Below are 12,730 nucleotides of genomic sequence, written 5' to 3'. Positions count from 1 at the left end.
TGTGTCTTATTTCTTGGTTTAGCCGATACCCATAAACGCTCGGCAGTTTTCGTATAAGCATCTGTTTACAGATATTGCATATACATACACTTAAGACTTTACATACCTGACATACCTCAAGAATGCTGCAAATATTCCAGCGAATCTTTTTCGGTGGATGGTAATTCAAAGAGTCGTATGGCGTGCCCAAACAACGCGAGACTCAAAAAGAGAATTCCGGAATAAAAACGGCCGTCAACACGTAATGAGATACGGTTGCCAGATTCGAGAGCAGATAAAGGAAATGTACCGTTAATTTTAATTTCTAATATTTACGTATTCTGAGCCTGGGGTTTGAGAGCCAATCTAGATTCAGAAGTAATATGCTGTTTAAAATAATATTAACTCAACCTGTTAAAAAGTTTTAAATAACGTAACCAATATACTCGAAAATGACATAAAAAAAAAAAAAGAAAGAAAGAAAGAACAAGAAATAGACATTTTATTTATTTTTTTACGGTAAATATATAAAACAATTTCTAAATTGTAAGCTAACTTTTTTTTCCAGAATTGGGCAGGTTTTTTAGACTGAAATAAAATTAACTACATTCTAGACCAGACATTCTTAACTTTTATTTTATGGAATGAGCTTTTGAAAAAAATCGTCTTGCCTCTGAAAATCATATGTGGGAGTTATATACATAAAAATCCCTTCAATTTTATTAATTGTAAACTGTTGATATCATAATTCAATAAATTGTATTACTGCTTTTAGTAGTCGAGAACATTTATTTTATCTTACTCGTTAAGACTGCCTTCTTTGTATTATTTTTCCCGTCACGAAACGCGTTGTTGTTGTTACTTATGCTAGATTGTCTGACAGTAAAATCAGCCAGCCTAAGCCCGCGAAATTCCTCGCGTCAAGGAGCGCAAGATTACGCCTGTCGTTGGCAACAGTCTTGAGCACCATACAGGTGACAGTGCGATTTAGCTTAGTTCCGCCCCCTGTTTTGATGAAGAGTACCCTGGGGAAGGGCCCAAGCGTCTCCCACCACTTCCCCTTACTCACTCGAGAGAACTTTCTGCTCCCCGTATATTTGGAGTGCACCGACACTATACATTTACAAATATCCATGTCTTCTCCGGGATTCGAACCCGGGCCCTTTGGCACGGCAGTCAGCGACGCTAAACGCTATACCGGTTGGGGGGGCGTCACGAAATGTAAACGAATTAACGATGTAGTTTAAAGCCATTTTAGGTTTACGAATTTTTGGTTTTCTGTTTTGTTATATCCGAGTTGGTTTAAGAGTTGTAAATTTTATCTCAAATTAACTATTATGAGGGGGGTCGTTTTGGATGGGATCATGAAACAGTCCTTTATAGTGTAACAATTATATATTAACAGGTTTAAGTTACACGAGGACATTACATTTAAGTAAATTACAGAGCCAAGAGTCAGACAAGCTATCATGCTAAACACTTGGCTTTTAGTGAAGCACTTCTCCGGCTACTCACCAGAGGGCACCCGCGTTGTTCAAGTCAGTCCAACAGTTTATATTAGCTGCAGAGTTTATATTAAAGGATTGGTTACACTATCGAGTTTCATCGATAAACTTAGAAAAGGAAGTTGTGTTTTCACTCGGGAAATACTTAGTTTTCATTCAATTCATCGCTTACTGTGTTGTCTGATTGAAAGTTTTCATTTGAAATTTAGTCAATAAGTTGTTAAATTTCAAAAGAATAATTTAAATTTTGTTGTAATGAAACACGTTTTCAGAAGCAGCACTTCTTTGCAACTACGCAGTGAACAAGGATGCCAGACAGCAGAACATTTACAGAAATCAAAATAATGCATGGCACAAAATTTTCTCGTAAAAAAAAATCTTACAAAATTTGATTCTAAATTTTATCCTTGTCTGAAACGTATACACATAATTAGAAATTTGTTGATGATAAATTTAATTTAATATAGTTAAATTAAATGCAAAAGATCTAGTTTTGATCCTCTTGGAATTTATAGCACTTGTTTAACACATTACTAAGCAGGATTCAAAATCAATCAGCAACGAATCATCAAAAGATCAGCTTTAAACTTTAATACTGGCGACAATTCTAAGTTGAAATGGCTAATTCTTATTAAATTTAATACAATTTCCGCGTCATCAAAATTTGCTATAAATCTATAATCAAGCAGAGAATATGCGAGAGTTTTTCTTATCCAAAACTAAAAGAAAAAAAATATGCTCTAGAAAATCTCTTTGGAAGGAAAATTCTGTATTTATGCTGAGAGTAATTGTTAACCCCTTTTTTTTTTTTGTTCTTTTCGGAAAGCTTCAGTAATTCCAAAGCAAACTTTTGCTCTTTTAGAAAGCTTTAGCAAATCTAAAGTATTTCTTTCCGCGAAATTTATCGAATCAAAGGGAAGATAAAATCCACAAAGTGTTAGCTAAAAAGGATTTCTTTTGTTTAAAAAAATACAGTGCAGTTGAGCTAAGCAGACCGTTTTTTCAATCACAATCTTCTGTTAAACTCTTAGCGACTTCCTCTAAAACTTGATAGGTTTCCGTGAGACTCTGGTTTTTCTATGGAACTTGAATCCTGCCGTTAATGTAGATAACTGTTCAGAGGAGATATTTTCTTGCGTGAAAAAAGTTTTTCCCCAAAATAAATATCATATTTTTAGGGAAAAAATGCAGGATATTTTCAGAAAAGCTGAGAAATTTTAAAACCTAGTACAAATAAAAATTTTACAAAGGATTCCATTATACTTTATTGATAAAATGAAATTATATGTCTTCGGCACGCCTTCACCAGCTTTCCGATGGCGAAAATCATTCAGCATGTTTCACAGTGAGAAAGATTGTTTTCAGAGTTATCAACAAATTTTATTTTATTATGTTTTAATTTTAGGATAATTAAGTTTTCTTTCGGAATAACAGTTACATAACGTATTTGTTACGGTTATAGTTTTCTGTAACTATCAGGAAGTATTTCAACCTTGATTATATTTTATAGTATGCATATATATATATATATATATATATATATATATATATATATATATAATAAGAACACTTCTCCAAGGAACACTTTTAAATTTATTCACTTTCTCTCAGTGCATTCCTAAGGAATGCAGTGAGATACAGAGATACAGTGATGTGTATAGTATTCTAAAAGTAAAACTCTTTACGTGCAACTGAAGATTACTTTCGATTACTTCCTTTCTAGTTTGTGATATCTGATTTAACCACATATAACCTTTAATGCAAATACTACAATAAATTAAACTGAGGTCTGAAAATTTCAAATTAAAGTCCAAGTAAAGTTTAGAAAAAACATTTTTAATGTTATTTAAAAAATGCATAAATAATAGAATTTTTTAGAACTGGAATTTAACTTTCGTATGTTGATTCCAATTTAATATCTTAAACATTTTAAGTTAAACAATTATAATTAGCCTTCTACTTTTACAAATTAAATTCCAAGGAGCCCAAAGTATAGTACATAAAATGAAATTAAAAAACATAAAATTTAAAAGTTAGATGTTCAAAATGGCGAATTCGAATGGTAGGGGAAAGATTTGCAATTAGACAATTTAATCATAAACTACTGCCAAGTGGAACCTTCCGCGTTTGTTTAAGGTAACAAACGTCGCTCAAAATGGCGATTTTGGCTAAAAATCTCATTTTTTAAAAAAACCTAACATTTTTAAATGCCATATTCTTAGCTATCAAAAACAACTTTTCATTTCTCGATATCTTGATTAAAATTGGAGGTATACCAGTTTCTCTGAGCGACAAGAAACCGAAAATTATTGTCTGTCACATCGAAAGTCAAAGTATGAAGGGCAAAACAAAGATGCAGTTTGCACTATTTTTTTAGTCCAAAGAGACTTTCTCCCTGAGGGACAATTGTTTTCGTTTTGTGATTTTGCATCAAATCACTGAATGTCCGTTTCACTTTTCAAACCGTTGCCACCAAATATTATCGCCTTGAATTATATTTGAAGAAATTAGATAATGAAATATTTTCATAAATGTATGTAAGTTTCTCGCAGTGTGATAAAACAACGGTACCTAGAGCCATCCAATTTTGAATAACGTAATCCTCCAACGAATATGAGCATGTGGAAGCCCAAATTTGAAACTTGGAATTTGATTTATTATCGATTTCATATTTTGTAAAACTTTAACGAATTTTTGATAAAAAACTCAAGAATTTCAAAGCGAGCAATGGCAACGTTGTACAGAAAAATCATTTTTATCTCCAGCGCACGAGACTGTGTATCAGAAATTCTAAAGTTATGCTCAATTCAAAATTATTTTGCGATATTATTGCTCTTAAACTGAATTTTATGGTTTAAGTGGGAAGAACATGATATTTAATAAATAAAGGTAATACAGAAAATGTTAAAAAACGCTCCTTTGGACGTAATTTAAAATCTGAAACCTTTCAGATATTCTTTTTTTTTAATGTTATTTTTTAACTCATTCCAATATGGTATCGTGAATACAGTGGCGTACCAAGGGTGGTCAAGGAGGTGTATGATGCCCCGAGCGCCGTTCGCAGAGGGGCGCCAAATGGTCTACAAACAAGATTTTCCGGAAAATTTCAGTTTTTATTTTGATCGATTTCTGGAAAATATATTTAAAATTAATAATTATTGTAATATAATTAATTATTTATTTTCTTGATTTGTCTGGTAACATGTGTAATAACATGTTTGCAATGCATCAACCAAATATCTCCGCATATAAAACGTTTTTTCTGACCACTTTATTTTTCTAAAACAGATATATATATATATATATATATATATATATATATATATAAACGAAATGCACGTATGGCTCCCACTTTTTATTTTAAAACGATAACACGACTTTGTCCCGAATTTTTGAAATAGAATGCTATTGATTACATTTCACCCTGGTTTAAAGGATGAAAAATAAAAATTAACCCCGAAAAATCAAAAGTGATTTACTTTAAAAAAAGGAAATATCCCTCAAGACTTAGAAGAAATTACGATGAACGGCCAAATCGTGTCACGTGACCACCAAGTAAAATATCTAGGTATTTATCTCGACCAGAATTTAACTTTCAGGTTTCATGTTAATTATATCAAAGACAAAGCACAACGTGCTTTAATGAGCCTTTACCCTTTAATGTGCAAATATTCGAAGTTAAGATATCAACATTAAAAGAACACTCTATGTACAGGCAAACCGACCCACAGTTCTATATGTCTCCCCGGCGTGGGCAGCTACTGCACGTTCAAACAGAGCAAAGCCTCAAAGTTCTCAGAGTAAAACTCTCAGATTCCTATCGAACTCTCCGTAGTTCGTTAGGAACTCTGTCATCCATAATTATCTAAAGATTTTACCATTAGATGCCGAATTACTAAAGATTACATTCAAATTCCACCAAAAATGTGATTCCTCCACTCACGAAGTTATTAAAAACATAGGGGAGTACGACTATCTAATCGAACAGCTGCATAAACGACCCAGAACTGTACATCATATTGTTAGATGGTAGTTCTTGTATATATTTTATTATTTTCAACTATTTAATCTAGATTTTGTTTCATCTTTGTCATCATTTTCATCTTACTATGGACTTTGTCCGGTACCAAGGCTGCTGACTTTATCATTAAATTTGTATATCACGTGAAAATCTACTTCCCTATGAGTACTAAGATATAGGTACTTTCGCCTTAGACGAAAGCACAAAATTTCTGGGACTTGTATATATTATTTTCTATTTTTACTGTGCGATACTGTGTCAAATCTACGATAATTTGTAAAAGATATGCCATTGCAAAAAGATATGCCCAAGTTATTAGTTGCTATTATTGCTTATCCAAAGAAAACATCATCTGTGGCCGATATATAGCGCCACGCCTGATCTACTTCTTCACTACTGAAGACTTTGCACTTTTATTACAAGTGCACAAGATTTTTCCATTTTTACTTAATTTAACGAACTTTTACAGGTCCTTAGGGGATTGATAAACATGTAGTGGCAAAGGCCTTCGGGTCGAGCACGACTTAACGAATGATAATCTCCGATCCGAAACATATCCAGTTTCCAAAAACTGATTCCATAGTCTGGAAATGACATTTGATTTTTTTAAATGACATTTGATTTTTTGAAATGACATTTGGGAAACTTCTAACGCTTACGCTACAATGGATTGCGTCTGACTCTTCTGTAGACGACTGATGGTCTTTCTGGCTACCGATTCAACTATGTCAATTTGCTGAGATATCGTATATTCACTGCTACAAAGCATTCAACGCGTGTTAGTTGTTTTTAGTCTCCTAATTACTCCTATTACTAAAGGAATGCTTCAGGTCGCTCCTTACTCTTCATCTAAAACGCCTAATTTCCGACGTCACAGACTAAATTTGCATATTCCCAACTTTGTAAACGTTATAATTTTCCTTTATAATCTCTTCTATTTCCTTTTGTTAAAAAGGTCGTCGATTATATGGTTATTTAATACCCGAACTCACAATATCTCCTAATTGTTTTGAGCAATTCAAGAGTGACTGCAAGATGTTATTCCGCAGTAGAAAAGAAACTGAACCTAAAACTCCATTACAGATCTACGGAAAAAATGTTTTTTCAAACCTAAGAGTCGCAAATTAAATGCTCCTTACTATTTCATTATCAAATGCTAGCTATGAATGTTCGTTCAGAAAATTAAAATAAATTTTGACATACTTACAGCCAACGATAGGACAAGATCCCTTAAGTCATCTAGCATTTTTAAATGTGGAAAGAGAAAAATTTGAAATGATCGACTTTGATGAAGTAATTGATAAATTTGCTTCATCCAAGACAAGAAAAATGTATACCTAGTAATTAATCGTATTAATGTATTATAATACTATATTTTTATCAATAAATATATCTACTTATCTATAATATATATTTAAACTTTTAATTGTTTAAAAATTGTACTTTTTTAAAAACAATTATATAAATATGTAGAATAAATAATACCGTTAATTCTAGATCATCGTTTGTCTGATTTTTCCGCTAACATAGATACATTTCCGAATCCAAGGTAGTTAGGTAGTAACTGTTCTTAATATATTTTAGAGTATTTTATGGCAGATTCAGCATTTTATTATTATTTGCATTATTTTTAAAGGTATTTTGTCCCGGGCGCCAGTTATGCTGGCTACACCACTGCATGAAGAGTTATGGATATTTGTCATGTAACATTAATCTGAAAACATTAAATGCAATTTTTGATTAATTGTTTTCCTTTTTTTTAAGGTTTATGTTCACGGCAACTATGATAACTCTAAAATTTCCACACAGAATCACTTGAAATTTTACGCACGAAGTTTGTTTATTATTATGCATGAAGTAGAGTAGGGGTTAAAACATTTGCCTTATAGAATTTAAATTTGATCATTTTTCTTTCGATAGTGTATGTATTTCTTTTTTTAATTTTTGAGGGCTGACTTACATTATTTGGCCATATATCACTAGTGAATCAATATTTTCCAGTTATTCTCTTTCACAGTATGCATATGGTTAGTATATATAACACAGCGGAATTAGCCAATGCCAGTTAAATTAAATTGAGAGTAATGCATCTGTTAACAAAGAAAACGTTACCGTTGTAATCCTTCCCTAATAACGATGCAAAAAATACGATTCATGGTCATACATTTTTCAGTCTGATGCGATAGGGAACCCACATACAAAATTTCAATAGAAAATTAAGATAATTCTGTCTCATTATACCAGCAACAATGGCACGCAGTTTTTAATGATTTTCTTCTTTCTAATCAAATGGTCGTAAAAGCTCAAGTTCCGCCCAATATTTCACCTATATTCAATTTTAGTCGATTAAATGTGGCAAAACATGTATCATAATTGATCAGAAATCAATAACGCAAATAAACACACACAAACAGACGTTCTTCTTAATATGTATAGATTTTGTAAAATTTACAAAACTTTTATTAACAAACTCTATGACTTGAAAGCGAGCAGTAGCAACACTTTTCAGAGTAAAGCATTTTTATCTCTAACGTGCGAGACTGTTGCCACTCAGAAAAATGATTGCGAAAATCAGTGTTTTCAGAGTTTTTAATTAATATCTCGGCTGATTAAAGTCGTACGAAGTTGAGAACAATTGAAATAGCTTCCCACGAATTTTTGGAATCGGGAATAATGTACTTAATGTTTGGCAATACTATTATGATTAACAAACTCTACGATTTGAAACGGAAAAGTGGCAACATTTCGAGAAATAAAGTACATTTTTATCTCCAGCGTGCAAGACTGTTGGCACTCCTTAGCGTTTTCAGAGTTTTTAATTAATATCTTTGATTTTTTTAAGTGGACGTCAACCTTTCCCAGGACCCAGAAAAGAAATGTAGAAAGTTTGGTGAAAGTTTGGTGACGATAGCTATAGTAGTGACTGAGTTAATCGCGAACAAACAAACACACAAACAGACATTCTTCTTTATATATAAAGTCAAAAATATGCTTTTATCGTCATTATTTTCTTCTCAGTGATGGTTAATGTTTTGGTTAGTTTCGATCTAAACTTTTCAGTTTAGCATAAATTTCACAATATAATAATTTTTTATTACTTATGTGGTGATTATGTGGTACGAGTGCAATCCAATAAAAGAAAATCTTAGACGTTCAGAAATGTAACAAATATTTCGAAAACGCCATTCGAACCTTCGAAAAATGTCGGTTACCCTAACAAAAAAAAAAAAAAAAAAAGACTAAAGTAAGACAGCGATTTTCAACCGGTGGTTCTCGTACCACTGATGGTACGCAAGAGAAAAATACGTGGTACACAAAGAAATGAAGTATTTTTAACTATTAAATTCAAAAATCTCGTGATTCTGTGATCAAACTCTAACTGAAGATTTCAAAAATAACACACTTGTTAACTTTAGGTTGAAATGAAAAAATTATTTTAAGGCATTTCAAATAAAGCTATTAAATTTTTATTCCTTTTTTACATCACAACCTGTTTGTGTGAACAAGCATTTTCTTCAATGTTATATTTCCGAGAGAAAAAAAATACAGAACAAATTCAAAAGTGGGTTTTAATTTACTTAAAACTAGGCAAAGTATGACCAGATATAAAAAAATTTTTCTCTCTTTAAACACTCCCAAATTTCACACTAAATTTTAGAATTAAATTATTATAACTTAAATTTTGATAATTAAAACGGTAACGAATTTTTAATCTAATGTTTTTATGTGTGAATGTTTAATACTAATAGCCAACAGATTGTGCAAATGGCAAAATATGCTTTTTTTTAATATTTCTCTTGAGATGGAAAAAAAATCATTGTAAAATATAGTGGTGGTACTAAAGTTTTTCAATTTTTGTTTAGATGATTCGCGTTAGTCAAAAGTTTGAGAACCGCTGGTTTAAGACGTTGCTATGGATTTATTTCATTAGAATTCTTGCATACAAAACTTGTAACAAATGCTCAAATAAAATGTTGAGATTTTATTTCCCTGTGACATGATATCAGCTTACTAAAAAGACATAACAGTTTTCTAGTAGACATAATACTTAGTTAGTAACAGTTTACTAGCTTACTATTTTAACAATATCTGTCAGCAATGAAAAATAGTTAAGCGTAGGTAGAACTTTATAAAAATGACGAAATGAAAAGCTTCCTAAGAAAGGAAAAATTTAGAATTTATCCAATTTTTTATAAGAAATTTATTTGGTACAATCGTTGCTACAGAGCTTAAGTCTTTAATATATGTGGAAAATTAAAGCTGATGTAAGCTTTTACGGTAAAACTCTATGCATTTCAAGCAATCTGGGACAGATTTCTTTTTCTTGAAAGAAAATTATTTTACATGAAATAGTTTTGATTCTCGAAGAAAAAAGAAGTGTATCACACGTCTTCGAGATCGAATCCCGCGAATGGGCTGGCTGCATGGGCGTTCTCGTGGTTTTCCCCAAGTGTAACGTGTATACGAGCCAGTTACCCTTAGAAAGTCCTCCACGAAGGCATCCCTCCCTTTAGGCAGATAGCCCTCGTGTGCTTTTCCATAATTAAATAATCCAATCCAATCCAATCCTCTTCGAGGTGTATCGAGCTTTTAAAACTTACTTAATAAAACTCAGTCTGAATTTAATAAAACTGAAGTAAATATAAGTCTGAATTTTTACCTAACTTTAAAATGTGTTTAGTACTTTATTAGATAGGACTTCGAATACATAAATATGTATCTTGATGCGGTAATTTTTCAGTTTACTTCTACATATAATTCTGGAAGTTTTATTTTTTTAATTACTACCCTACCGATATATAGTTTTCCATTAAGAAAATTATTGTTATTCGTTGCTTATTAATTATGGAAAGTAAGAAATAGCTATTTGACTAAGATGGGGGACGACTCAGTGAACGATTTCTTAAGGACAATTGGCTAATTTTTACGTTACACATGCGGAGAAATCGGAAATCCAGCATGATTTTTATACTAGAGTCATAAAGTCAGCATTAACCGGCAAATATGAAAATCAGCTGTGGCATTAATAATATGTTTTGCGGCGGCAGTCTGCCTTTATTTTTGTTGATTTAATTTTTATGCTGTGAAAACGAATCGAAAATGTGTGCTGAATATTCGAAATGTTTTCTATATAGTGCTCAATAAATCAATAAGCAATAAATCATTTTGATTAATTCGGTGTGAATAATGTACGCTATTTTATTTTGATATTCATAGACAACAGCAAGCGAGGCAACGCTGATAAGTCTTTTGGCAGCCCGTACGCAGATGTTCGAGAATTTACGAGAGACACTAGATCAAACTTCGGATGCAGATTTGAACGCAAGACTGGTAGCTTATACTTCCGATCAGGTATGTTCTTTTGTAGTCAAGTTTTCATACAAAAATGTGTGGTTTATTGTAGTTTTGACGTGTTTTCTTTTTCATTAACTTTTTGCAACCTTGGGTTACTAATAAAGAATAAGGGGGGGAATCATTGAAAGTTTATATTTCAAGTTCATGGCAACAAAAAATTTTAAAGAAAAATAATTTTTTAATTTTCCGTAAAATTATCATATTTTTTTGTTAAAAAGCATTAACCTGTAGAACTTAATGATTTTTTTCAGTATTTTATTTTTATTAATTTATTAATGTCTTAAAAAAGCTTACCTGAATATTCTTGTTGTTCTTTTTATTACTATTATTTTCTAATAAAATTTATATCATCCTTTTCATGCGCTTTATGAAATTAAGAAATTTTCTTCTTTTCTAAAGAACTGAAAACATAATGAATAGACGCAAAATAAAGGTTTGTAGAGACATTAGTGTTAGCATAAATTTAGGTATTTTGCATAATGAAACTCGAAAGGCATACGAAACGAACGTGCGCCAAGGTATATATTGGCGAGAGAAAGTAAACCTCGTGTGCAATGCAGTATATTTGATTTTCACCCTAGCTACTTGTACCTGGCCAAAGGTCTAATCCAATAGTACTTTCTTCTCTTTCAGGTACGATGGCAAAGTATATTCCTGTTTATTTTCTTATTGCCTAATATAGGTAAGCCTGATGATATTTAGTACTGATGATGATTCTCTGTAAGTTATTCTTTTGAATACTTCAATTTTAATGTCCTGGAACATTATTACCCTTTGTTATGCTTAAGTTAAGCAAAATTATCCTATTAAAATAAAGATTTCGTAGTTAAAATTTTTGACTTATGATTCTTTAATTCTGTGCTTGAGGAAACGTACTCATTACGCCTTCAGTGCTAATGCACAACCAACAATTAGGTATTTTGGAAGCAGGAATGATGAAAAATGAGCAGCTCCTTCGCCGGGAATCAAACCACGGACCTCTGGAACCACGCGCCCATCGTGCAGATCACTACAGTATGAAGGCATGTTAAGAAGGCGGAAGAAATACATTATATACTCCGCTTTTCAAAGGGTAACTGGAGGGTTTAGGCGACTCAATCGCCAAATCCTTGGTGTGGAGGATCATCATCCACACCCTTTTATTTCGAGTGGCACTGTAGAGACATGAGGTTAATTAGAAGCATGAAAGATGAAAACTGAGCAACTCCTTCCCAGGGAATCGAACCATGGACCTCTGGAATACGCGCCCAGCAAGCAGATCACTACACTACGAAGGCACGCTAAGAAGGCCGGAAAAATACCTTATAGATTTAATTCACAACTTCTGTACGTCCAGGAAGTAATACACACCATGTTCATTGTATTTCCAAAGTCCTTTCCCCGGGGGTTGACTCAGGCGAACGCCTGGGAAGTATTGGTTACGATCTGTACCTAGGCAGTCTCAACCACGGGGGCATAATAACAGACTTCACAGAAGGCCTGAGGGCTCTCGGGACAGAATAAGGCTCGGCAGGGACCGTACTGGTGCTGCCTTGTCTGCTCTTGCTCTGTGGCGTCGCAACAATTTAGCTTCATCAAATGGCGAGCGGCACTTAATTCCGATTGGCGCTCATTAGACCGCATTATATGACGGAAGCTGTCCCGTTTCATCAGCGTTTGAACAAACCCATATTTTAAATATGCACAACGCAAATGAACAAACACATAAATCATGCGTACGTCAGGCTATTACGAAACGAAAGTCTTTAATGCGGCCTTTCTTTTTGTAACGGTGTGAGGATTTATTTATTTAGTTTGACTAATAACTTTAGTTAAACTTAATAAATAAAACGTAACTGCTAACTTTTTTAGTTAAAGCTACTTTCCTTTC

General features: G+C 32.6%; 1 protein-coding gene across 2 annotated transcripts in view; it reads left to right on the top strand.

Annotated features, from left to right (window-relative positions):
• Nucleotides 1–12,730, top strand: part of Hdc (histidine decarboxylase) — a 66,861-nt gene that overhangs the window by 30,376 nt on the left and 23,755 nt on the right. For both annotated transcript variants that reach the window (XM_035349938.2, XM_035349937.2), the window contains exon 7: nucleotides 10,723–10,857. In XM_035349938.2, coding sequence (XP_035205829.1) covers nucleotides 10,723–10,857 — 135 coding nt within the window. The remainder of the gene's footprint in view (nucleotides 1–10,722; nucleotides 10,858–12,730) is intronic.

The sequence above is a fragment of the Stegodyphus dumicola genome, chromosome 3 (genome assembly GCF_044657685.1).
Source record: "Stegodyphus dumicola isolate Sdum_Otavi_A_Nest chromosome 3, ASM4465768v1".
Taxonomy (NCBI): domain Eukaryota; kingdom Metazoa; phylum Arthropoda; class Arachnida; order Araneae; family Eresidae; genus Stegodyphus; species Stegodyphus dumicola.
Note: the sequence above shows the minus strand (reverse complement) of the source record. Positions and strands in the feature narration are given on the sequence as shown.